The sequence below is a fragment of the Cydia fagiglandana genome, chromosome 2 (assembly GCF_963556715.1).
Source record: "Cydia fagiglandana chromosome 2, ilCydFagi1.1, whole genome shotgun sequence".
Classification (NCBI taxonomy): domain Eukaryota; kingdom Metazoa; phylum Arthropoda; class Insecta; order Lepidoptera; family Tortricidae; genus Cydia; species Cydia fagiglandana.
Window position 1 is genome coordinate 2,544,855 of NC_085933.1, and position 26,722 is coordinate 2,571,576.

General features: G+C 41.9%; 1 protein-coding gene across 1 annotated transcript in view; it reads right to left on the bottom strand.

The window, feature by feature from the left end:
* LOC134672301 (uncharacterized) overlaps positions 1 to 26,722 on the bottom strand; it is a 68,755-nt gene that overhangs the window by 28,361 nt on the left and 13,672 nt on the right. The window contains exons 8-22 of the mRNA XM_063530197.1: positions 26,202 to 26,401; positions 25,365 to 25,540; positions 22,984 to 23,123; positions 21,825 to 21,957; positions 20,130 to 20,289; positions 19,151 to 19,258; positions 16,619 to 16,727; positions 16,196 to 16,323; positions 10,361 to 10,486; positions 9,827 to 9,953; positions 8,651 to 8,839; positions 8,008 to 8,430; positions 7,296 to 7,432; positions 6,422 to 6,751; positions 3,340 to 3,433 (exon numbers count right to left, since the gene is read on the bottom strand). Coding sequence (XP_063386267.1) covers positions 3,340 to 3,433; positions 6,422 to 6,751; positions 7,296 to 7,432; positions 8,008 to 8,430; positions 8,651 to 8,839; positions 9,827 to 9,953; positions 10,361 to 10,486; positions 16,196 to 16,323; positions 16,619 to 16,727; positions 19,151 to 19,258; positions 20,130 to 20,289; positions 21,825 to 21,957; positions 22,984 to 23,123; positions 25,365 to 25,540; positions 26,202 to 26,401 — 2,580 coding nt within the window. The remainder of the gene's footprint in view (positions 1 to 3,339; positions 3,434 to 6,421; positions 6,752 to 7,295; positions 7,433 to 8,007; positions 8,431 to 8,650; positions 8,840 to 9,826; positions 9,954 to 10,360; positions 10,487 to 16,195; positions 16,324 to 16,618; positions 16,728 to 19,150; positions 19,259 to 20,129; positions 20,290 to 21,824; positions 21,958 to 22,983; positions 23,124 to 25,364; positions 25,541 to 26,201; positions 26,402 to 26,722) is intronic.

The following is a 26,722-nucleotide window of genomic DNA, read 5'->3' on the forward strand; positions in this document are numbered from 1 at the left end:
GTATCGGTGAATTGGAAAGTGAACTAACTGCATAAAGCTAATAAGTTATCTCCGGAGTCAATGTAAGTTGAATATAAGATTAAATATAATAATATATATAGATAGTATATATGTCGCAGTCAAAAGTGTGATCTGGTCAAAAGAACTTTTAACCGACAAAAACAGGCAAAACTGCTTTTGACTGAGCGTGTTGGTCAAAAGTAGTTTTACCTGAAAATCATTGGTTAATAGTAATTGTGACTGTTACTATCAGTCAAAAGTACTCTCAGAGATAGGTAGGTTAGGGTTATTTTTTTTTTGCTACGCTCAAAAAATGAAACTGTTCCCAGAGTTTGGTAGGTTAGGGTTATTTTTTTTTGCTACGCCCTAAAAACGAAACTGCTGCCAGAAATAGGTATGATATTCAGGTAAAACTACTTTTGACCAACATGCTCAGTCAAAAGCAGTTTTGCCTGTTTTTGTCGGTTAAAAGTTCTTTTGACCAGTTCACACTTTTGACTGCAAAAGGTTGGGCTGGACATATGGCAAGGGAAGGTAAAGATAAGTGGGATAGAGAGGTAGCGGAATGGTATCCTAGAGATGGAGAAAGGAGAGAAGGAAACCAATAATGAGGTGGTCGGATGACATAAAGAAGCATGCGGAGCCGAATTGGATAGGGACGGCAAGGGATAGAGAGCTGGGGGAGGCCTATGCCAAGAAGGCAGACTGAAATAATTATTAAAAAGCAATGACATAAAAATTATTTAATAAAGTTACTAAGGAAAAAATATTGAAAAACTAATTGACATTAATGAAATGTGAATTTATTTAAATGTAATATGTACTGAAATTTAATTTTTTGGGCAATAAAGGCTATTCTATCCTATTCTATTCTAATTTGACAGGTGACAACAAAAAAAACATTAATTCCTGCTAAAATTTCAGAGTCATAGTTAAGCGTAGTACCAAAACAAGGTTGATTTTTAGGGTTCTGTAGCCAAAGGGTAAAAACGGGACCCCTATTACTAGGACTCCAATATATTATTAGAACAAAACAAATTATTTTCAGAAAATATTTAATAAGCCTTCAGTAAGTAGTGCATAAGTATACTTGGAAAAATCCGACCTATGCCGCCGTGGATGGCCCGGTGGCAGAATGGCACAGGCACCTGCTGCAATAGCAGAGGACGCTGCTTTGATTCCAGCCTGGGGCACTGGAGGCCTTGGTCACTTTTTAGGGTTCCATACCCAAAGGGTAAAAACGGGACCCTATTAAATACTAAGACTGCTGTCCGTCTGTCTGTCACCAGGCTGTATCTCAAGATCTCATGAACCGTGATAACTAGATTAACTAGACAGTTTACATTTTCACAAATGATGTATTTCTATTGCCGCTATAACAACAAATACTAAAAACAAATTAAAGAAATATTTAAGCGGGGCCAATGAAATGAGTAAATTTTTATTAATATGTTTTAATATGACATGTTGGTGGCAAACAAGATACAAGGCTGTTAATGCCGATGGTAAGTGGGAGTTTAGACTAGACCTCTGCTTCTCCAAGGGACTCACATTGCTGATCGAGTAAATTTTTATTAAAATGTTTTAATATGACATGTTGGTGGCAAACAAGCATACAAGGCTGTTAATGCCGATGGTAAGTGGGAGTTTAGACTAGACCTCTGCTTCTCCAAGGGACTCACATTGTTGACCGAGTAAATTTTTATTAATATGTTTTAATATGACATATTGGTGGCAAACAAGCATATAAGGCTGTTAATGCCGATGGTAAGTGGGAGTTTAGACTAGACCTCTGCTTCTCCAAGGGACTCACATTGCTGACCGGTTACAAATCTATTACACTCATACTAGGGTACCGTACCTGACTAGGGTACCGTACCATACTAGGGTACCGTACCTGAAGGGTAACTAAAAACGGGAACCTATTAGCGATTCCGACTCGCACTTGGCCGGTTTTTCTTAGTAGGTATATGACATTTGTTTCAGTTTTACTTCATTGTCCGTCTGTCTGTCTGTCTGTCTGTCACCAGGCTGTATCTCATGAACCGTGATAGGCAGTTGAAATTTTCACAGATGATGTATTTCTGTTGCCGCTATAACAACAAATACTAAAAAGTATGGAACCCTTCGTGCGCGAGTCCAAATCGCACTTGACCGGTTTGATATTTCAGGCTCCGTCACACAGGCGCGTTTCGCGTGCGGCGCGTGAGCGGGGCGCGCCGCTTTTTCATATAAAACGCTCAGGCCCGGCTCTGAAAACGCGCCGGTGTGACGGAACCTTTATTTCAGTTTACTCCACTGTCCGTCTGTCACCAGGCTGTATCTCATGAACCGTGATAGCTAGACAGTTGAAATTTTCACACATGATGTATATCTGTTGCCGCTATAACAACAAATACTTAAAAGTGTTCCGTTCTTGATGGGTGAGTCCGACTCGCACTTATCCAGTTTTGTTTTTTAACGAATTTAATATTAACGGATAGGCATTAATATTAAAGAATGAAATAGTAGTCATAATTTCCATACTTTCACTTTAGTGCCATGAAGGGTAGGTACAAAAGGGTTCCCTCTTTTGAGATTGGAAAGTGGGCTAGGTTATAAATGCGGCCTTCACAGAACCGATCTGCGACCAGAAAAGTGGGTCAGGTTAGAACTGTGATCCTTATAGAACCAAACTGCAACCAGAAGTGGGTTAGGTTAGGTTAGAACTGCGACCCTTACAGAACCGAACTGCTACCAGAAAAGCAGATGAGATTTTTTTAATTACATATTTGTTTTTAGATATATCGGAATAGCAAATTTTTCGAGTTAATGTTACGGATTTAAAGTTTTCTGAGATGAGATAGGTTTGTAACCGCCTTGATGAAGGTTTGAAATCTAAAAGTAAATAATTACTTAATTCATAATGAGTATTACCTATTACTATTATTTATTTTACCCGAGCGAAGCCGGGTTTTCATCTAGTAAGTATATAATTTTCACTACACCAGCTTGGAAAGGCTTACTTTGCACTTCAAAAACTGATAGCAAAGTTACATTTCATTCACATGTGAGGCAAAGCTTGATTTGGTTTGATTTTGTTTGATATTTTTCATTTAATATTTGTTTCGGGTTGGTGTGGTGAAAAATTTTGTGTTTCACCGCTCAAGATTCCATTTTTCGAATCTTTCAATTTTGGAATCTTTCGCTTGCTCGGGTATCAATATTAGCACGAGCGGTTAAACAACATCTTTGCCCCCTTGTAAAACAAATAACTATTGCACCATAAAGCGGTAATCTCGTAAAACTCGTGACTATCGAGTCACTTGTTAAGGCTCCGATGGGTCTTTCCATACTTACAGCGGCCGGTATGAAGCGAGCAATATCAGCGTGGTGCGGCGTGGCCCGCAACCTGTCGCCCGCCTCCAGCCAACAACTGTATTCGCGTAGCATCCTGGGAACACAAACGTAATTAGGAAAAAAACTATCGCCATCATTAGGGTTGCCATAATTAGTCGGAACTGATAAGGGACAGTGGTATTCTAGAGCTGGGGTCTCCAAACTATTTTACCTGAGGGCCATATTGCGCCTCAGAAACTTTCGCGCGGGCCACCGAGGCACACCCCGGACACTGGCGATCAAATGTATGAAACAAACGCGTTCCTACGCACACAGAGAAGCTCGTGTAGGTGAACGCGTACCATGCTTGTGTGAGTAAGATAAGACGTGCGAGGGTTCTTGCGCGAATTAGGAAGAAATAAGAATCGTATTATGTTGTAAGGTGGGTATCTAAGCTCAATTTATACAATAGTTTCCTATTTTGAATCAGTATAAAAAAAGTAACGAAAATTTTCGTAAGGAAATTCAGGCCACCAACATATTACGTAAGTTTTAAACATGATTTTTTGTTCATATAGATATTGTATTGGTTTCAGTGTGATCTGATAGGTTTTGTAAATATTTGTTTAATATTTGAATATTTTACGTGGTCTCCGCTCTGCGCACCGCGTCGTCGCGTCCTTGCCAGCCGGTAACTGTGAGGTAACCGAGAGCGGGTGGGCGGCACTTTCAACGGGAGGCAGGGAGTGTCCATACTGTACGTTAGTACTCTTTATTATACTGTGACCGAGGGGATGGGGGTGTATCTGGTTGCTGCTGTTTGGGGCTGTAGTTTGGAGAGCCCAGCCCTCACTACCCACTAGGCAGACCGGTCGACAAAAAACGGGACCAGTAAAAATACGGGACGTGATACTTAAATACGGTGACAGTCCCGTATATACGGGACGTATGGCAACCTTAGCCATCACTTATGTATTTATCTAAAACTAGCTTTTGCCCGCGACTTCATCAGCGTGTAATTAGTGACAGCAGCTAAAGTAGGTATAGCGCCTGGATAATGCTAATAGCAATCATTCAATTCGCGCATTGCTTACTTCAATTATTAGGCAATTCACTCTTTCAATTCCACCCCCCTTTGCACTCTCTTCAGGGATGATTTCGGACATAAAAACTACCCTATGTCCTTCCTCGGGACTCAAACCATCTCTATACCAAATTTCAACTAAATCGGTTCAGCGGCATAAGCGTGAAGAGGTAACAAACAGACAGACAGACACACTTTCGCCTTTATAATATTATATATATATATATAGGTATGGATAGTATGGATATGGATTTTAATGAAAGAAACACACTATCTGTCTCACTCTCACCCGTCAAATCACCAATAGAAGTTATTAGTAATAGTAAATATGTAGTAAAAAACTTACATTTCAGCACCTTCATGATACGCCAACATATTAACATTGACTCTCCTCCTCTCCTCACTTTCCGACACATCATCTACCTCACTATCCGTCTCACTCTCACTACCCGTCAAATCACCAATAGAAGTTTTTTTTTTTTTTTATATATAATAAACTGATCGGCGATTGGCTCTAGTCACACCTGATGGAAAGTGAAGACGGAGCCCAAGATGTAGCTCACCGGTTCAGTAATAGCCTATTCACTCTAGCTTTAAAGAGACCGAGGTCATATTTTTCAGGGAATACAGATGCCGGGAGCGCATTCCATTCCTTAGCCGTCCTTACCAAAAAAGACGAGGCAAATCGTTTTGTGCGGACAAATGGAATACTAACCACGAACGGGTGCATTCGCTCCCCGCGCCTGGATGTCCGATGATGGAAAGGGGATGGTGGGATCAGGTCATGCAGCTCTTGTGCGCACTCTCCAGAATGTATCCGATAGAACACCGATAGACATGCGACTCTTCGGCGATGATCGAGGCTCTGTAACTTCGATTTGGCAGCTGGGTCATCGCCTAAAAGTCTATGAGCCCGGCGCTCTATTGAGTCCAGGGCCGCCAGCTGATACTTGGCGGAACCGTCCCAAAGGTGGCAGCAGTATTCCATGCACGAACGGACCTGTGCTTGGTATAAGGAGAGAAGCTGACTCGGCGTGAAGTACCGCCTCACCTTAAATAGGACACCAAGTTTCTTGGCAGCAGTTTTAGCCCTGGACTCAATAGTCGACCCGAAGTTTAGGTTCGATTTTAGACTTAGACCAAGAAGCTCAAGACGGTTGGTCACGGGAAGGGACACATTCCGGAAAGTGGGAGCCAAGGTGAACTGGCTCCGTTTTGCGGTGAATAGGCACGCCTGTGTTTTGGTGGCGTTGAATCCAACCAAGTTGGCCTCGCCCCATTCGGACACGGCTTCCAAGGACAAATTCAACCGCTCCACCATGGTCTCTCTAAGGGTTTCGATGTCACCTACACTGGCTCTCGCGTTAGAAAGGTATCTCTCTGCAACCGTGCTGTCATCCGCATACCCAAAGATACCAGGCTTGAGCAGATCGTTGATGTGCAGCAGAAAGAGGGTTGCAGAGAGGACTGAGCCCTGAGGCACCCCGGCGTTAATAGCCAGAAGATCAGACGAGCATCCATCAAGGACAACTCGAATAGATCGGCCCCTCAGGAAGTCAGTGATCCAGAAGCGCAGGCCAGTGGAGATACCATACGCGGATAGCTTGCTTATTAGGCTGTCGTGCCAGACTCTGTCAAATGCCTTGGAAATGTCGAGGGACACGGCGATAGCCTCGCCATGTCTCTCGATGGCCTCGCCCCAAAGGTGAGTGGCATAAATCAGAAGGTCCCCGGTAGACCGGTTTCGGCGAAAACCGTATTGCCGATCACTGAGGAGATCGTTACCTTCGAGGTATGCCAGGAGCTTGGTGTTCAATACACGCTCCATAATCTTGCAGAGTATGGAGGTGATCGCGATGGGCCGATAATTTGACGGGTCAGCACGACTACCTTTTTTCGGTACAGGCTGTACGTTTGCAAGCTTCCACGACTCGGGGACTCGACCCGACCTCAGGGAGAGACGATACAGGCGTGTTAATATCGTTATTAGTAATAGTAAATATGTAGTAAAATACTTACTTTTCAGCACCCTCATGGTACGCCAACATATTAACATTGACTCTCCTCCTCTCCTCACTCTCCGACACATCATCTACCTCACTATCCGTCTCACTCTCACTACCCGTCAAATCGCCAATACAAGTCGTCGGTAACAACGTCTCAGGTGAGCTAGACTTAGACTTAGATTCTTTATCTTTAGGCTTAGGTCGGTTCAATAAGGTTTTGAAGATTTCAAATTGATTGTGGTGGTAGAGAATGGTTTCGTGCAGACGTTTCTTTAGTTGGGCTAGGGTCCGGGATTTGACGAGGCCGGAGAAGAATAGAGGTCCGACTGGCGCTGGGTCTGAGCTGAAAAGAAAATGACATGTTTGAATAATTAAACTTTCAGTGCGTCAGGAAAATACAAAGTTGAATGTCCTTTTTAGATTTGTCTTAAAGTCACAGAGTTAGACCAAGTGCAATGATTTGGATAGCCCACGCAGTGCAAGTGTGATTAATACGTCATAATTTCATAAATTAAATTCTTGATAGACCCGGTCTATAAATGCGAGTTAATTTCATACAAGTTTGACATTTAAAATAACACTTGCACTGCGTCGATCAATATTGTTGCAGACTTTTCTTGGTCTAACTCTAACCATAGAACATTTTATAGGTAACATTTTGTTTTTTCTTATTAAGTTTGTATTTATATTTTATTCAAGTGAAAACTTCTTTAGCGGCGCTGTGCACTTTTTGTGATGGGGAAAAAATGTTAAACTCGGGACAGGTCACGTGACCGTAAGATTCGTAAGACGGACACGTGACCTGGTCGAAAAACTGTTACAATGTCATTTAGTTTTCACTTCTGCCGGCACTCCCGAAGTGCAACCCGTTGTTTTTTTTTACTTACGAGATATTGGACGAGTGGAGATACAAATGCATCAGCAGCCGCCACAGAGGCAGAGATGGATACCCCGCCGGCGCGAGCAGGGCCGCGGCAGTTTGATGTATTACCAGCTCATCCGAGGTGATACCGCATCCTATTTGCTGTAATTAAAAAAAATATATTTCGGAATATTAAAAAAATTCCATACAATATTGTTACTACTAGCAAAGATATATTGATTGAGTAAGATGGGTAAAATCTAAGACAATTTCGTGCTTCGAATTTGACAGGTTAACGAGATGGCGCTGTACAGCTCCATACATTTTGCAGTAACTCTGATTGTCAAAAGTTGACGTTTGACAACTAAGTGACCGCAAAATATATGGCGGAGTACAGCACCATCTGTTTTGGTTGTCAAACTGAGGGGCACGTTTTTTTCTTAGACTTTACCTTTCTATTACGATATATTCTCTTTGCTACTAGTACCATATCATTACAGCTACATGTTATTAAGTGCCAACCCTAATAATTGCTCGGAGCAATGCTGAACCGAACGGAGCCCAGTTTGCCCGAAAGAAGCAGAGTCTCCACACTGGTATACACACTACTGGTACACTTTAGAAGCGGCGCCCAACGCCCAACGTGTATAACTTGCCCAGCATTGTGGTCTAAATGGGAGATTACTTCGCTTACTGCTACCCTGTATGTCACATACAAAGCGGCACCCTGTACTCACCTTCAGAGCATTGTCGACATGTATCTTCTGTCCATGTGCGCGTTGCTCCGCCAGTAGCTGCAGCAGTCTCGGGAACAGAATGGGCAGTTCATGGTGCGCGTGCGACGCGAGTAACGCGCTTGCGCACGTCAGCGGCGCGTGGGCAGCATTGTAGACCAAATGGGAGATTACTTCGCTTACTGCTACCCTGTATGTCACATCCAAAGCGGCACCCTGTATACCCACCTTCAGAGCATTGTCGACGTGTATCTTCTGTCCATGTGCGCGTTGCTCTGTGAGTAGCTGCAGCAGTCTCGAGAACAGAATGGGCAGTTCATGGTGCGCGTGCGACGCGAGTAACGCGCTTGCGCAGGTCAGCGGCGCGTGGGCAGCATTGTAGACCAAATGGGAGATTACCCTGTATGTCTCATCCAAAGCGGCACCCTGTACTCACCTTCAGAGCATTGTCCACGTGTATCTTCTGTCCATGTGCGCGTTGCTCTGCGAGTAGCTGTAGCAGTCTCGGGAACAGAATGGGCAGTTCATGGTGCGCGTGCGACGCGAGTAACGCGCTTGCGCAGGTCAGCGGCGCGTGGGCAGCATTGTAGACCAAATGGGAGATTACCCTGTATGTCTCATCCTAAGCGGCACCCTGTATACCCACCTTCAGAGCATTGTCGACGTGTATCTTCTGTCCATGTGCGCGTTGTTCCGCCAGTAGTTGCAGCAGTCTCGGGAACAGAATGGGCAGTTCATGGTGCGCGTGCGCCGCGAGCAACGCGCTTGCGCAGGTCAGCGGCGCGTGGGCAGCATTGTAGACCAAATGGGAGATCACTTCGGGGTTTAGCGCCTCCTAAAAATATTAGATTTTTAGTCGTAGTAGTAGTAGTAATAGTAAACTCTATTGTACAATGAGTAGATGAGAGGAGAGAGTGCAAAGAATAAATAAATAAATAAAATGAATAAATAAATATTATAGGACATTTTTACACAAATTGACTTAGCCCCACGGCCGGTAAGCTCAAGAAAGCTTGTGTTGTGGGTACTCAGACAACGATATATATAATATATAAATACTTAAATACATAGAAAACAACCATGATCCAGGAACAAATATCTGTATCATCATACTAAATAAATGCCCTTACCAGGATTCGAACCCGGGACCATCGGCTTCAAAGAAGGTGACAGATAAAGGATATGAATACATACTAAATTACCATAGCGTTACCATTATGTTTTTTTTACAATATCGTTGATAGAAAAGCATAAAGCCCGCCTGATAGTAATCTGTTACACTATAGTCTATGGACGTTTAGATTCAAGTATCATTTGCAGCTAACACAACGCTTAACGCACGAGAGAAACGAAAGGTTTCCATAGTTAATTGCCCCATGATGTACAAATAGCAACACTCACTGTCCATCGGTGGACCTTATTACAAAAGGCATCAGGTCCACCGATGTACAGTTAACAGTGTGGGAGATAGTACATCGTTCACAAGTTCATAGCCATAGTGCACTATATTAGTACTAAAAAAAAGCGGTCAAGTGCGAGTCGAACTCGCCCATGAAGGGTTCCGTAGCAGCAAGTAACATAATAAAATTGCGATTTACGATTTATGACGATTAAAAAAAAACTACTTACTAGATCTCGTTCAAACCAATTTTCGGTGAAGTTTGCATGGTAATGTACATTATATATTTTTTTAGTTTTATCATTCTCTTATTTTAGAAGTTACAGGGGGGACACGGACAAAGGTCGATTTTTGTTTAAATTTTCTTTAGTAATTAGTGACTTTTGCTTGTCACCTTACGATATATCTGTGCAGAGTACAGACCTGTATGTTATAGTTGGGCGTAGTCAGTAGCAGAGCATCAGCGGCCGCCAGCGGAGCGCCCGACAGCCCCGTGTGGCATAGCGCTTGTAGCCACGTCGACACTGCCGCTTCTCGGGCCGCTGGGGAACTAAAGATTTTATTATTTTAAAGGGTCCAGAAGCCAAAGTAAAAATCACTGCACCTTATGAAATAAAGTCCCCCGCCGCGTCTATCTGTATGAGTGTAGTTATATTCGCGATAAACTCCAAAAGTACTGAACGAATTTTCACCCGGTTTGCACCTATCAATAGAATTATTCTTGAAAGATTTAGGTGTATATTTTGTTTTTCCACATATGATGTATTTCTGCTGCCGCTATAACAACAAATACTAAATACATACAAACATGAACGCTGAAAACAATACACTCTTGTTTTGGGCAGTCGTGTAAAAAATACAGAGCCCTCGGTGTGCGAGTCCGACTCACACTTGGCGGTTTGTTTATTTCGTTTTCAATTAAGGAATACCAATGCCGATATTAGAGATGGCACTTACGGCTGATTTTCTACATGAGCCAGCATCCTTCTCAGCAGGATGTCGGGCGTGGCGGCCTTTTCGCCGCGCGCCCACTGCACTAGCGACTGCGGCGGCGCTAGTAACGTGCTAGTCAGCGATGAAAACCTGTCACCAAACGGACACTGTAAAGCTAAGACCCACTTGCACCATCCTACTGACCCGGGGTTAAACGGTTAAACCGTTAACCTAGTGTCAAATTGTACTGGTAACCATGGTAACTCCAAGTTTGACCGGTTAACCCCGGATCAGTGGAATGGTGCAAGTGCGCCTGAGGGTGGTATTTCATCTGTCCAATATGTTGGTCCAATGTCACACATTGGACAAAGAAATTGGACAGGTGGAATACCATCATTATCCAAAAACCATAAATATAAAAATCGTCAGGTGACAACCAAAACTCATTACCACCACAAGTTCATAGCCATAGTGAACCATACTAGTACCAAAATAAAGTCGATTTTTGTTGAATATTTTTTTAGTAATGTAGCGATGCTACATAATTTCCTATACCAAACAGGTACTTTCTCATACAATGTGACCTGTACAACATTAGTGTCGCATTTTGGACAAAATAACATACACCAGAGTATGACACTTATGTAAAACTATAATGTACCTTCTCAGCTGTAGGTTGATTAGCATATCCTGCCTCCTGGTTAACTGGTTTCGAAGAAACAAGTCTAAAGAGTATGCCACTTGAACGGAACTTGTCACCCAGATTGCGCGGAGGTTGTTGAACCAAACCTGGCTTCATGCATATCAAAATGATCCTCCTGGTCTACCCCAACTGCTCAAATAGGTCACTTCCTAATTTAATTAGTATTTTAGAATCATTTTCGGAATTTTTATGAAACATAAATAGTGATTATGAAGGTGTCAAAAGGTTGAAATTTTTGACAGGAGAACTGTCAGAGAGTAGACTATGCGTTTAGTTACCGCATCGGAAAGAAGGTATTCTGAATGAAACAAGGTAGAAAACGTACGATAAAAATATAATTATTAGTAATTATTATTAACCACTTAAAATATTACAAGTATTAATGAGCATTGATATTTTTTCGAGAATCATTCGATTTAAAAAAGATTTAAGTTGGTTTGACGTTTAATGTGTTGATGTGAACCGAAACGCAACGTGTCCGGGAGGAGATGATTTCGAACTGTCACTTCACTTGGGGGGTTGGAATTGGCTCGCTAGCATTGATATCGCTCCTAATCATGTAAAGGTTGAAATAAACCATTTTCGTCTCCTTCCGCCGCCTGGCTCGGCCGGGGAGAGATTGGGTTGTTAAGTTGCGCGTATCGCCGAGTGTGTGTTGTGCGCGAAAAGTGCACAAGCTACCGCGTGCGTTCCACGTCATCGGCGAGCGCAAGCATGGCCGATGGCCGTGTTTCCCCGAGCGTCGTTGCGCGCCCTCGCCTTCGTTGAGCGTCATGTTGGCGCCACCATCAAGCCGTAGGGCACGGCTTTGACCCGCGAGCCGTGTGTCGGACAGCCTTGCCGCGGTCCGACGACCCCAAGGTCTCATCGCGCGGGTCCTTCTTGCGGAACTTCCGAGCGCCGCGGGTTGTTCTCGCCCGGGCTTGCCAAAGCCGGAGCTTGAGGAACGCCCGCCGCCCACCGTCAGCGATCCGCCTGCTGCGTTAAATACCAGCGGGCCTGTGGATGATAGCTACGTTCGGTACCCGTGAGTGCACTAGACTTTTATCCCAGGTTTTGGCCAAAACCCCGCGTCTCGTCCATCTCGCGATCGTAGATTAAGGTTTACTATAGTGTCACCCCATAACCGCCGACAGTTTAGAGGAACCAATTGTATTCTGAGCAGCGCCCGCCCTAAAGCGGAGTGCATTGTGAGTAGTTAGCGAAGTGTATTAAATTGCATGTCATATATTTGGTTTTATCTTTTCAATATCCTACCAAGTTCCCATTAACCAGGTTAGAGTAACAAGAGGACCCTTGTACTCCAATAGTCCAATGTTTTACTGCGGATCTTATCCGAGGCATCACTCCCATTAATTATTTAAACATTTTAAAAACATTATTATTTCTTATACACAACAATATCATTTTTTATATACGACAATGGCGCCCGAAGAAAGCTTAAATTAAATATATAGCCTGGTTATTGTGAGCTTGGGAAGCGATAACATCAATTTATAAAATTTTTGTCATTTAAAAAACTTTATTTTTAAAAAATTTAGTGAAATTATTTGTATTAAAAATATAAAATTAATTAATTTGTGAGTTTACTTGTGACAGGGTAGCAAATTCATCAATTATTACAATTATTATTAGGCTACACTATGACTAATTAGCATAGCGCTCAGCCACATATTATTTTTTCACCATGCTCCATTTGAGAGGTAGGTAATTTATTTTAACACTTCCTGTATAAAGTGAAGTGTTACCAATTTATTATACTTTATTACATACCCTGACACAAGCAAACCATTTTTTCTACCGACATGCCGGACGGGGAAGGAGAGGAATTTCATGAAGTAAGAGGGGGGGGATACCTTATCTACTCACCCCTACCCATGCCTAATGCCTCATTGTTTAATACGCGACCATGGGGTGCCGCGTTAGACAACCACCCGCCCGACCCACCCATTTCAAAAGTATTAAAATATTTATTCATTTTTATTTCTCAAACCAACTCAAACTTTTCATTCCGGTGACTTAGTATGATAGACGAGACACTCTAAATTTCTTTGTTTTTGACTTATTCAGTTCTAAATAGAACTATTTTATAGAACTTAAATGTTCATATTATTTGTTTTTGTTTTCTTTTTGAAATTTGAGGAAATTGGTCTTAGAATCAACCTCAATTTCGGCTATCTTAGCATAGCATTTTTTAAAAGTTCTGCTGAAACATGCACCATTTGTATACGCTAAAGGTAGGGACATGTTGTTGAACGGCATGCTGCATTCCATTTGGAGTAGTATTCCTGATTCGTCACATAACCTCCGAATTTCCGACTGCTAGAGCAAACCGCTTTGTAGTTAAGGTAATCTGAAAAAAATCAGTTACCATTTAATTTTAAAGCATTGGTTCAGTGACATTATGCTCAATATTATACTTTACAAGGTGTATTTTCAAGTTAGTAACTTATTTTTTTATTTGGGTGAACTTAGGTAACAACCCATTTTTTTTGAGTACGCGTACCTCCTTGACTCACTTGGTCAAGATTTTTTTTCAAGCGTTTCTAGGGAAACCAAATTTTTTTGTGACTACACACCCTAAGGGTCCAGGGTGATGTAATTATATTAGATATAATTCACTGACTTAGACATGAAAAAGAAAACCAAGTTTTTTTTTTTTTCACTTAGTGTAAGCCCACTGGCTACACATTGGGATTTGACTTGAGTGTGAGCTACAAGTTAGCCTCCACTATTGTATTGGATAATCTGTAGATATAAATTAGCAACTAGTTCCCACATTACATTAAGGTACTAGTAAGTTAATTTTGTACTCATAGGCATGTACATAGTAGGGCATGCCATATTAAAACTTAATTCTTAATATTGCATTATGTATATAACTACATGTAATATACTAATTAATTAGAATAAATTAGCCTAATCAAAGATAACTAATAATTTTGTTAGCATTAAAAGATATCAATTAGCCTCAAAATGAGAGTTAGCTCATTATTAACTATAGCGACTACATTATACAACTTAAGACTATTTCAAAGGAAATCTAGGTTATATTTTTTAGTTGAGTAGCAGAAACCACAGTGTGGTGGCCACACGCTGTGATTTCTAATGTCAAACGACAATAAATATGGAGCGCATGTATATGTCCGCATGTATAGTTAACGTCCTACTGGACCAGATGATTTTTTGGGAAAAGATTTTTTTTTCTCCGGTTACCCCGGCTGCCTCGGTTAACCGGTGCTTAACCTCTTTGCCGAGAGAGGGGATATTGTAGCGATGCTACATAATTTCCTATACCAAACAGGTACTTTCTCATACAATGTGACCTGTACAACATTAGTGTCGCATTTTGGACAAAATAACATACACCAGAGTATGACACTTATGTAAAACTATAATGTACCTTCTCAGCTGTAGGTTGATTAGCATATCCTGCCTCCTGGTTAACTGGTTTCGAAGAAACAAGTCTAAAGAGTATGCCACTTGAACGGAACTTGTCACCCAGATTGCGCGGAGGTTGTTGAACCAAACCTGGCTTCATGCATATCAAAATGATCCTCCTGGTCTACCCCAACTGCTCAAATAGGTCACTTCCTAATTTAATTAGTATTTTAGAATCATTTTCGGAATTTTTATGAAACATAAATAGTGATTATGAAGGTGTCAAAAGGTTGAAATTTTTGACAGGAGAACTGTCAGAGAGTAGACTATGCGTTTAGTTACCGCATCGGAAAGAAGGTATTCTGAATGAAACAAGGTAGAAAACGTACGATAAAAATATAATTATTAGTAATTATTATTAACCACTTAAAATATTACAAGTATTAATGAGCATTGATATTTTTTCGAGAATCATTCGATTTAAAAAAGATTTAAGTTGGTTTGACGTTTAATGTGTTGATGTGAACCGAAACGCAACGTGTCCGGGAGGAGATGATTTCGAACTGTCACTTCACTTGGGGGGTTGGAATTGGCTCGCTAGCATTGATATCGCTCCTAATCATGTAAAGGTTGAAATAAACCATTTTCGTCTCCTTCCGCCGCCTGGCTCGGCCGGGGAGAGATTGGGTTGTTAAGTTGCGCGTATCGCCGAGTGTGTGTTGTGCGCGAAAAGTGCACAAGCTACCGCGTGCGTTCCACGTCATCGGCGAGCGCAAGCATGGCCGATGGCCGTGTTTCCCCGAGCGTCGTTGCGCGCCCTCGCCTTCGTTGAGCGTCATGTTGGCGCCACCATCAAGCCGTAGGGCACGGCTTTGACCCGCGAGCCGTGTGTCGGACAGCCTTGCCGCGGTCCGACGACCCCAAGGTCTCATCGCGCGGGTCCTTCTTGCGGAACTTCCGAGCGCCGCGGGTTGTTCTCGCCCGGGCTTGCCAAAGCCGGAGCTTGAGGAACGCCCGCCGCCCACCGTCAGCGATCCGCCTGCTGCGTTAAATACCAGCGGGCCTGTGGATGATAGCTACGTTCGGTACCCGTGAGTGCACTAGACTTTTATCCCAGGTTTTGGCCAAAACCCCGCGTCTCGTCCATCTCGCGATCGTAGATTAAGGTTTACTATAGTGTCACCCCATAACCGCCGACAGTTTAGAGGAACCAATTGTATTCTGAGCAGCGCCCGCCCTAAAGCGGAGTGCATTGTGAGTAGTTAGCGAAGTGTATTAAATTGCATGTCATATATTTGGTTTTATCTTTTCAATATCCTACCAAGTTCCCATTAACCAGGTTAGAGTAACAAGAGGACCCTTGTACTCCAATAGTCCAATGTTTTACTGCGGATCTTATCCGAGGCATCACTCCCATTAATTATTTAAACATTTTAAAAACATTATTATTTCTTATACACAACAATATCATTTTTTATATACGACAGTAATTAGTGAGTTTAGGATGTCACCCGACGAAATTATAGAATTAATTTGATGCTAAGAATATGTTGTATAAGGGCTGATTTAGACGGCGCGCGGAATCGCATGCGATTTTAGTTACATTGCGGACTGTTGGTTACATCCAATTCAACCGACCGATCGAAAACCGCAATGTAATGAGCATCGCATTCGAGTTCTCGCGTCGTCTGAATAGGGCTTTATATGGCTGTAACCGGCGCGGTGACAAATGTATGGCATAACTTTAGAGCGAAACAGGCTATGTATATACTGACTGTGGTGTGAGCGAGACGGACGCTGGCGAGTGCATCATGGCGGCCATGACGAGCGGCAGCGCGTGCGCGGCCACCGGCGCGCGCGCGCCCGCCACGCGGACCAGCGCGGGAGCACCGTACTCGCAGATCTACAAAATCAATCAAAATAGCGTCCGTTTATGGCCACCTTTTATAAAACGTCAAAAACGTTTCTTAAAGAGAAGAACATACGTTATCTAACATCGTAATATATCCGTCTTACGGCTCGGCCACGACATTACGCGACTGGCGACGGGGGCAGCGACAACCATAGGTGGGAACGAAAGATCCGAACGCTGTGTCTCGCTCCAACCTATGGTTATCGCTGCCACCGTCGCAAGTCGCTCAATGTCGTGACCGAGCCGTTAGTATATGAAATATGCAGCAAGTGTATTCGGTACTCACCAGTGGTAATGAATGTCCCCAAGAACTGGACAGCACCGCGTAGGCCTCCGCGAATACGTTTTGCGTGTGCTCAGGTGGAGGGGCGTCCAGCGGGAGGCGCCAGCAAGACCTGAACAGGACCAGATATAGATGGTCAAGCAAATCTTGTCAGTAGAAAAAGGCGCGAAATTCAAATTTTCTATGCGACGCTATCCCTTCGCGCCTACATTTTTCAAATTTGCCGCCTTTTTCTACTGACAAGATCTGCTTGACCAAGTATATCTGTTATACGATTATAGTACAAGATAAAGATAAAAAATAGTTTATTCAAGTAGGCGGCATATTACAATGAGCTTATGAACGTCAAATAAAGATAAACCGGCTATAACCCTACACCTCTGCCTCAAGAAGATTTAAATCCCCCCTCATTGGGAGGAGGGTATCCCAATATGGGACCGGCAACAAACTCGGCGGGACGCATCTTTTAAAAACATTATTACATCTAGTACTTGGTACCAAAAAATATTGGAATATATTTGTATTATTGGGGGTTAAAATCAGTTTACCAAATACGCAACAGTCTTGAAAAGGTTATGAACCACTTATTTATTTAACTTAAAAAACAATGTACTTTTAGTTCATATTTTTCTTTTTTATTATTCCAACTGTCACACACAGTGAACGCATATATTTAGTATGGAAACCGCCTTTAGGAACATTACCGTTCAAATTCTCGGGCCCAATTAGCACACAAATACACAATTACGCCTACATTCAAATAAGACGACGCGCTTACAGAGCCTGTAATCAAAGCTGGTAAACGAAATAATAGTCGTCTTTATTATACTAATGGTACATAGTTAAGTGTAGATGAAATGCATATAATGTCAATAACTACCAATCAGCGACATTAATCCGCTAATAACCTTCTTGCTGTACGTACTGGCCGCTGAGAGTTCGCGGCTCATATTTGATTAGAATATGACTTGGACAGGGATAGGTTTATGCCATACATTGAAGAACCAGTCAAATAATTCACGTATAATAATTTAATGCAGATTAAAAGATAACTAGTTAAAATGTTGTTATGAAATGACAGACTAACTCAACATAAGTAAATATATCATTGTTGTATAAATGTATTCCGCTATAATAAGTATTTTGTATATTTTAGTATCAATTTGTATGGCAGTGCGAAGTTACGTTCAAGTATAGTCTGTCCGTTTTTCTAAGATAACGTAAGATAACGTAAGATCTTAGAAATCGGACTGGCTATACAGTCTGCAAAATTTACATGGGTACACGAATCGGGTCAAAAATATTTAAACAGGCGGAGTCACAATAAATCCCCACTTCCAGTTCCAATGGAAATATTTTATATGTATATAGCCGGTCAAGCAAGTTTGTCATTAGAAAAAAAGTGCAAAATTAAAATTTTGTATGGGACCACAGCCATTCGCGCGCTTACATTTTCTAAATTTGCCGCTCTTTTCTACTGACGGAAATGGCTTGAGAGAGAACCTACATATATGTGACAGTAGACGTAGAGGGTGGATTCAAATGATCAACATTTTCAGATAATGTGTGTATTTGTTAAATTAATCCAGTGAAAGCGCGATAGAAAAAAATGTATCTACATATAGGAGACCGGGTATGATTATCTCACGGGTATATCTCGTGAATAGAACATATTCTAGATATCTTGACAGGCATCGACTCAATTTCATGTCTCTCTAATTGGACAGCTTTTTCCATAGTTCTCTGCGAATAGCATCTTGTGCGAATCTGAATGGAAAGTAATGTAAAATGACAATACCAAATTTGATTATTAATTTGAAATAACTAGGTAGTTTTTTTATAGCTCCATCTCATGAAATAAAAAAGGAAATACAAATCTGTAAGAAGGAATTTATTACTACTTTTATAATTATATAGAAAATACCTAAATTAAACACAACTTAATAAAATCGTCTACTTTATTTGGCATAACACCATCCCTATTATCCTCGCAATTTAAAAAGTCGTATGTTGTTATGAAAGTCGTATGCAGTTGTTACGTTTTAGCCTAGCACGGTAGTATTGAAAATAAATCGTCATGTTTATTCCAAATTTTACTGAAGTTATCTGTTTACTACAAGTAAAAAGTGATTCCACTGTCCTTAGTATGAACTAAAATAACTTCTGCATCACTTCACGACACATGAAGACATTTTTAATTACAAAAAAACGTTGTTTTTATAAATCAATTTAGCCATCCGTCACTGACTGTCATCTCGGTCGAACTGAACTTGCGAATCGAACAGTTTGTAAGCACCGCCTACAATCGAACAGTTTACGTTGGGTCATAACTGAGCGGACAGAATACTTCCATGTATATCAGTTCGCTGGTCACACATGACACACAAATGCATATTTGGTCTCCCGCGGTACAGGACTAGATATGCGCCCATGCTATGCGCCCACCTGATGTCACATCAATTTCTGTATTGTACTGTCCTGTTTTATGTGTAATAAACTTATTTTTATCTTTTTTTTACTTAATCTAGATTATACCTGTGTACGCGCAGTCGCACCAGTACGTTCCAGGCCCAGTCCGGCGCGGGCGACGGCAAACCGCACAACCACGAGCCAATCGTCAGCTGCGACTCCAGTGACAGCCCACTGGGAAAAATACGGATTTGTAAACATTTTGAGAAGTCTGAACTCACAACTGACAAAAATATTGAAGATGCGAAGACTTTAATCCTTATAATCAGTAATGATGGTCCAATAATGATAGTTTTGTCAGTGCGAGCCTTATGATTTCGTCTTGGCAACATTTTACATTAAAATGTTTTTGGTGGGATTATAAACTCACTCGTAAGGTGTATAACTAAGTTCTTGTAACAGACACGGCAACAGTTGCGGTCTGCGTTGGGACCAGTCGTCGAGCACGACGCGTATCTCGCCTGACGGCCGCCATCTTTGACGAACACTTCAAAATGGCCGTTGGTTTATTGTATAAACTCACTCGTAAGGTGTATAACCAGGCGTGGCTCACTCCGCGATTTCGTCGCTTTGCTACAGGTAGCTAAAATCCACATCCGTTCGACCCCAATTTTGGGGTTTGCCATAAGCCGTGCGTGGCGCTGTCGCCACCTAGCGGCCATATCTGTGCTGATCGTGACAGACGCGTTTTGTTAGAGAATGAGTCTTCTGTACCTAGTACTATTATTTATTCTGTGGTATAACTGAGTTCTTGTAACAGACACGGCAACAGCGGCGGGCTGCGTTGCGACCAGTCGTCGAGCACGGCGCGTATCTCGCCTGACGGCCGCCATCTTTGAAGAACACTTCAAAATGGCTATTGGTTTATTGTATAAACTCACTCATAAGGTGTATAACTAAGTTCTTGTAGCAGACACGGCAACAGTTGCGGGCTGCGTTGCGACCAGTCGTCGAGCACGGCGCGTATCTCGCCCGTTGACGGCCGCCATTGTTGAAGGCAAAACGGTTTCAAAATGGCCGCCGTTGGTTTATTGTATTAACTCACTCGTAGGGTGTATAACTGAGTTCTTGTAACAGACACGGCAACAGTTGCGGGCTGCGTTGCGACCAGTCGTCGAGCACGGCGCTTATCTCGCCCGTCGACGGCCGCCATTGTTGAAGGCAAAACGGTTTCAAAATGGCCGCCGTTGGTTGCAGTGGTTCCACTGGAAGATAAAGAAACATGAAAAATGTACGCGATATTTCAGCAACAGATTAAAGGCCTGCGCGTGCGCTAAATGGTGTAATAGTGTATGGTGTCACGCAAGCGGTGTGCCGTCTCTCATAAGTATCTGAAAATTACAACGCGCACGTGCACTTCTACGCACACGCACCCGGTGTGTTCTAACCTTAAAATGCAAAAACAAACAATTCTAGACAGAGATACTTTGATTCGTCCAAGACTTTATTGATAGATTTCATACACTGTCTTTGAACATCTCATGCCCGTAGAGTGCCACCACTGCCACAAAATTGAACTTTTGTTACTAAACTTCCTGAGACAGAGACATATTAAAAGCAGTCGAAAAAACGTTCGACGTGTTTCACTCCGTACCGACGAAGAAAATACGCGAGTGACCCGTTTTTAATATATTTTTCACCTCAGCAGCTCGAACAAAACAAAAACAGTGAGCAAAATGCGATTTTGCTCACTGAGTCATTTTGTCTCACTCAGTGAGCAAAATCGCATTTTGCTCACTGAGTGAGACAAAATGTCATTCAAGTGACCTTTATAGTCAAATGTCATTTCAACATGCGGGGTCTAATACAAGTTCGATATACTTGGGTTCTATTATCTCTGTCCCTCTAGGTATGTTCTCACTGCTTAGGGTGAAAAATTTTGTGTACTACACGAGATCAAAGTTATTTACATCTCGTGCGCTTTTGAATCCCTTACTACGCTCAAGATTCTAAATTATAGAATCTTTCGCTTGCACGGGACTCAAAATAAGCACTCGAAGAAATATCAAACTTTGATCTCTTGTTGTACAAATAACTATTATAAACTTCCTCTGTCTGTCTTTGGATATACCTACTTAACCCTTTACCAGGCTGGTAGTTCAAAAATAACAATCGAATGTCAGTCTTACTGATCGAAAATAGAACACATGTTTGAAGTGCCGTATGTGGGAAATATATATCCCTTAGGCCCACTTGCACCATCCCACTAACCCGGGGTTAAGCAGTTTAACCGTCAACCCAGTGTCAAATTGTACTGGTAACCATGGTAACTCCAGGTTTAACCCGTTAACCCCGGGTTAGTGGAATGGTGCAAGTGGGCCTTAGCCTGGTAAAGGGTTAATTTGTCAAAATTGCGGCCGAAGGCAAAGGCATTCTTTGGTAAAGTGCCATGTGGTGCCGGCATCAGAAAAGCATATCACCACCCCATCTCTTCCCGTGGGTGTCGTATAAGCGCCACTTGCACCATCTCACTAACCCGCGGTTAAGCGGTTAAATCGTTAACCCAGATTCAATTTGTACTGGTAACCACGGTAACTCCAGGTTTAACCGGTTAACGCGGGTTAGTAGAATGGTGCAAGTGGCACTAAGGCGACTAAGGGAAAACTGGCGACAGATATGCATAATTGCATATGAGCAAGGCTCGCCCGTATCCTTAGCGGGGTCCTTGCTCACAAGAGCTGTGCGCGCGCCACATCGAAAAAAAAATTCTTTGGTAGAATAGGGACAAATAGCCACTTACACTGATGAACGTAGGCTATGCTATGCACCGCCCTGGTATATAAGTACTCGTGTCGGGACAGCAGTTTGGGGAGGCACTCTCGGGCCGCGTCTATACACGCGCCGTTGCAGCGCCTCTTTGGTTTCAGTGCCACCTGCCAAAAGAGAAATTTCATAGATTAAAAATAAATTCAGCTTATTTTGATAGCACAATCAACATACAATGAAAGATCCCTACTGCTGAAAATGACGGATAATGGAACTTGGATGGTATTTCTTTGTGTCAAAATTGTGTAAATTTCTTTCAACAGGAGACGTATATTACTAACGTGATGTGTTTAGGGGGGGTCGAGCCATATCTCTCACGTGGGGGAGAAGTAGAGTGAACCAATATCAAGTTGCTTCCGCGAGCTACAATGTAAAATGACGAGGTAAGTCAAATCTCACCAGATGTCAACAGAAGGGCTGGGACATAGTTAAATAAAGGCCCATTATTGTTTTTATAATTTTAATACAAAATACACAATATAAATGAAATGTGGTGCTGGCGGAGAATGGAAAAGATTAAATGGACAGAAAGAATCACAAATGAAGAAGTGTTAAAAAGAGTAGGAGAGAAAAGGCAACTGTTAAGGACAATAGAGAGTAGGAGAGGGAAAATGTTTGGTCATCTTAGGGGTCATCCATTAATTACGTCACACGTTTAGGGGGAGGGAGGGGGTCAAGAAAATGTGACATATTGTGACATGGGGGAGGGGGGAGACACAAACTTTGTGACGTCACTTTAACTTCATCAGTAACCGAAATTTTTTTTTTATTATTTTATTCGCTGTACCTACATTTAAATAACAAGTTTTTAAAACGATAATCGTTTTTATTCTTTTAATTTTCTTTCCTAAGCAGTTTTGGGTTATAAAATTACTAATATTTATATCGTCAAAAATATTTTGATAAAATATTAATAATACTTAGGTACTTAATTCGATTTGGCGATTTCGTAGAAAAAATGTGACGTCACACTAGGGGGGAGGGGTTTGCCAAATGTGACAAGGGGGGGAGGGGTCAAAAAACCTAGAAATTCGTGTGTCTAACTCTTAAATTTACGACGACGACACAATATAACCTAACTTTATTTCCTACCTATAATGAATGGTCATGGTCATCTTATGTTTATTTAATACCTGTACAAGGAAATCGACGACCATGGCCGGTATCTCTGCACTCTCCTCGCAACTCGCGACTTGAGAAGCGACGTGTACGCACTGCCCGCACGAAAGAGACAGCGATAGCGAGAGACAGTCTATCACCAGTGGTTGCTTTTCTGTAATTTCACAATAACTATGTAGGTATAACATCAAATACAAACTGAAATAGATGTCAAAATGCAAAAAAAAACCGGACAAGTGCGAGTCGGACTCGCCCACCGAGGGTTCCGTACTTTTTAGTATTTGTTGTTATAGCGGCAACAGAAATAGATCATCTGTAAAAAAATTCAACTGTCTAGCACTCATGGTTTATTTATGAGATACAGCCTGGTGACAGACAGACGGACGGACAGCAGTCTTAGTAATAGGGTTCCGTTTCTACCCTTTGGATACGGAACCCTAAAAAGTGACCACACCCTCCGGTGGCCGAGGTCGGAATCGAAACGCATGTATAGATGGCAGTACCATCTCTTTCTCTATAGACATAGACATAGACATCATTTATTGGTAATAAGGCATTACAAGTCACAATTTTTAAGCATATTTCTATACATCTTACATCTATTATTTACACCTTATTATTATTCCTTATTATCTTTTATTATTTACATTTATTATTTACCAGAATGCCTAAGTAATTCGGATAGAAGGTGCAAGCACATACTACTGGCCCTCAGAGTATGTACATATTGGAAGTGTGTCTATTCGTAAAGAATAATGGAAACCTCTTTCCTCAATACTCGCGAGCGGGCCACCTACGACCAAAGACTAGACTAGCCACACAAAACTCTACTTTACAGATGATCCATAAAGGCCCTTTTGGCATGGCCATAAAAATATATAATAACATCCCAAACGAAATCAAAGAAATAAATAATTATAGTAACTTTAAAAATGCATTAAAAACTTACCTAGTAAAAAAAGCGTACTATACATTAAATGATTTTTTTAACGAAAACCATTGCAAATCATACATTAGCCCTTAGGAATTGGCCTATGATGCATGTTATCTCATAAGTTAGTGTTAAGTGTATTGCTATACCCTTACAGGGTTCATGTGGAACTGTACTAGTAGTTTTTAAGAACTGTATACTAATATGAGTGCAATAAACAATTCTGATTCTGATTCTGTATGATATACTCAAGAAATTGGGACGAAAGCCTACGTGACCGACCCCCTTGTTCATAAAACTTTACGGGCCTGATTTAATTAAATTATGTTTTATCCCTTTCTTACAAACACATAAGTCAAAATAACAGATAAAGACAAACGTTTATGAATAAGGGGGTGAGTGTCTAGAGCAGTGGTCGGCAACCTTTCAGCAGCCAAGGGCCACATAGTAGTTAATAAGGAAGTTGACGCGGGCCGCACTTTTGTTAATATGCGTGACTTCAGACATTGTTGTTTGACAATATTACATACAAAATAGCCAGGGGGGCTCGCGGGCCGCAAGTGAGAGGTTCGCAGGCCGCTTGTTGCCGACCGCTAGTCTAGAGGTTATGGCGTTGGTCAGGAAAAATAGAAATGCCGGGTAGTCTGCCTTCGAGCACTGGAGGCCTTAATCCTTTTTCTTTAGTAGTTGCCAGTTGCCACTACCCTAATATCGTGAAGAAACCGGACTAATCCCAGATATCCCAATAATGCCTAGTTTTCCCTCTGGGTTGAAAGGTCAGATGGCAGTCGATTTCGTAATACTACATTATTGTCGAGGCTCGGAAGTAGCTACTTGCAGGCTGAGGATTCGTTTTAAACGGACGACCTTGGGAGTCCGTTTAATTGAATCCGAAGCCAGCAAGTAGCCTTCCAGCCGAGTCATATATAGTGCTTTTCTCAAAAATGGTGCAAGAAATATAAATATCATAGAAATATTTTACAAAAGCAACATTCTTACGTATATATTTTCACAGAACAAAGCCCTTGTCGCCTTTTTATATAACAAAAAAAAAAAATAGAAGTGTATTTTTCTGCCGAAAATACGCCAACCTATTTGAGACAGCTAAATAGTCGCGGTACTAATCATCTGTTTGGCTGTTTAATGGGCCTGTGCCTTCATTTGATATGGTCATTTCAACTTTTAAAAAGTTTGGAACTCGACAAATAATGGAATTTGTATGCAACATTGCAGTCCTAAAATCGAGACTGCAATGTTTTTAACTTTTTAATTTTTGACTGACCATAAACTCCGCTCTTCGCGACCTATTTTTTAGATGGCAAAGTCGACTTTGCCGTCCATTTTTGAGAAAAAACTATATAGTGTCTCCGTCAACTCATGGGATTAGTCGCCAAACGGACCCCAGGCTCTCATGAGCCGTGACAAAATGCCGGGGTAACGCGAGGAAGGGAAGTTGCCACTAACCGTGTACGTGGGTCATCAGGGCCACACAGTAGGCCTGGCGGACCGTAGGCCGCAGTAAGGTCGCGGGCGGGGCCTCGCAGCCCGAGGGCTCCGTGGTCTCGAGCAGCCAGCCCGCGGTGAATATGGCTTCCAGTTCGGCTTCGATTTGGTTTGACAGTTCTTTGGGGTACGAGTCTCTGTTGAAAAAAGGTAAGGTGATCATAAAATTTAGAAAAACTTTAAAAAAATTACTATAAAGTATATTGTCAAAAGTTCAAGTTCTTTATTTGCAATCAAGTTCAATAAATTTGTTCTGTTTTTATATCCCAAAATATATACCGGGTGTGGCCTGTAATACGAGCAAAAAATTAAACCGTAGGCTGTACTCCTCAAACCGATCAACATTTGTTCGGTGACTTTTAAAAATAACTTGTGGTTTAATTTTTAATACACTTTAAAGTTTATTCTAAGACGCAATGTATTGCCAATTCTGTTATGTTTAAGGCGTGACGAGCAACGTCAATCACAATGATATGGCGTGGCGATGGCGCCCATTGAAGATAATATTTATTTTGTATGAATAATAGGGAGTCTAAATACTTCATAATTTTTAAAAGTTATTGAACAAAAGTGTCACCTTTTGAGGAGTACAATCTATGTTTCAATTATTTGCTCGTGTTACGGGCGACACCCGGTATAATATCCAGCTGGGCCGGATTGCATAATAAAATACAAGCTAATAATACTATTAGTGATTTTACATACGAAACTTATTTATTTATTTATTAATCAAAGAAAACGGGACAACACTACAGTACTGCCACTTTTTAATTTCTACTCTTTGTTGTCAGACTATACCGGTTATGTTTATGCAGGTCTGCTACAGCCCACATAGCGTGGTGTCCCAGCGCGCGCAACTCGGCGCGCAGGCGCGGGTACGGGGCGCGCGTGCGCACGGCGCGCGCGAGCACGGCGAGCAGCGCGCGCACGCCGCAGCACGCGCGGAGCACGTCCCGCGCTACGTGGTCCCATTCGTATGGACGGGTTTGGGTTATGTCCTAAAAAGTTAAGCCGATATCAACTGTTAGTTAGAAAGATAGACTGAGGTAGGATCCTCTGTAAGAGAAATAGCCAAAGAACTTAGGCCTTAACCACTATCTCGTTGTCTCAATCGTGTCTATTACAGATGTAATGCGTAATTATTTTCCATCGCATTTTCACGGAATCGTACGAAGATGTCTTTCTATTGGAGTAAACCGGGCCAATATATGTATATTTGGTTGACTGAAGTAGCATGTCAAATACGAACGTTTCCGAGAAAATACGATGGAAAACAATCATGCACAAATTTTATATTCTTTTAATCATAATATCACAGA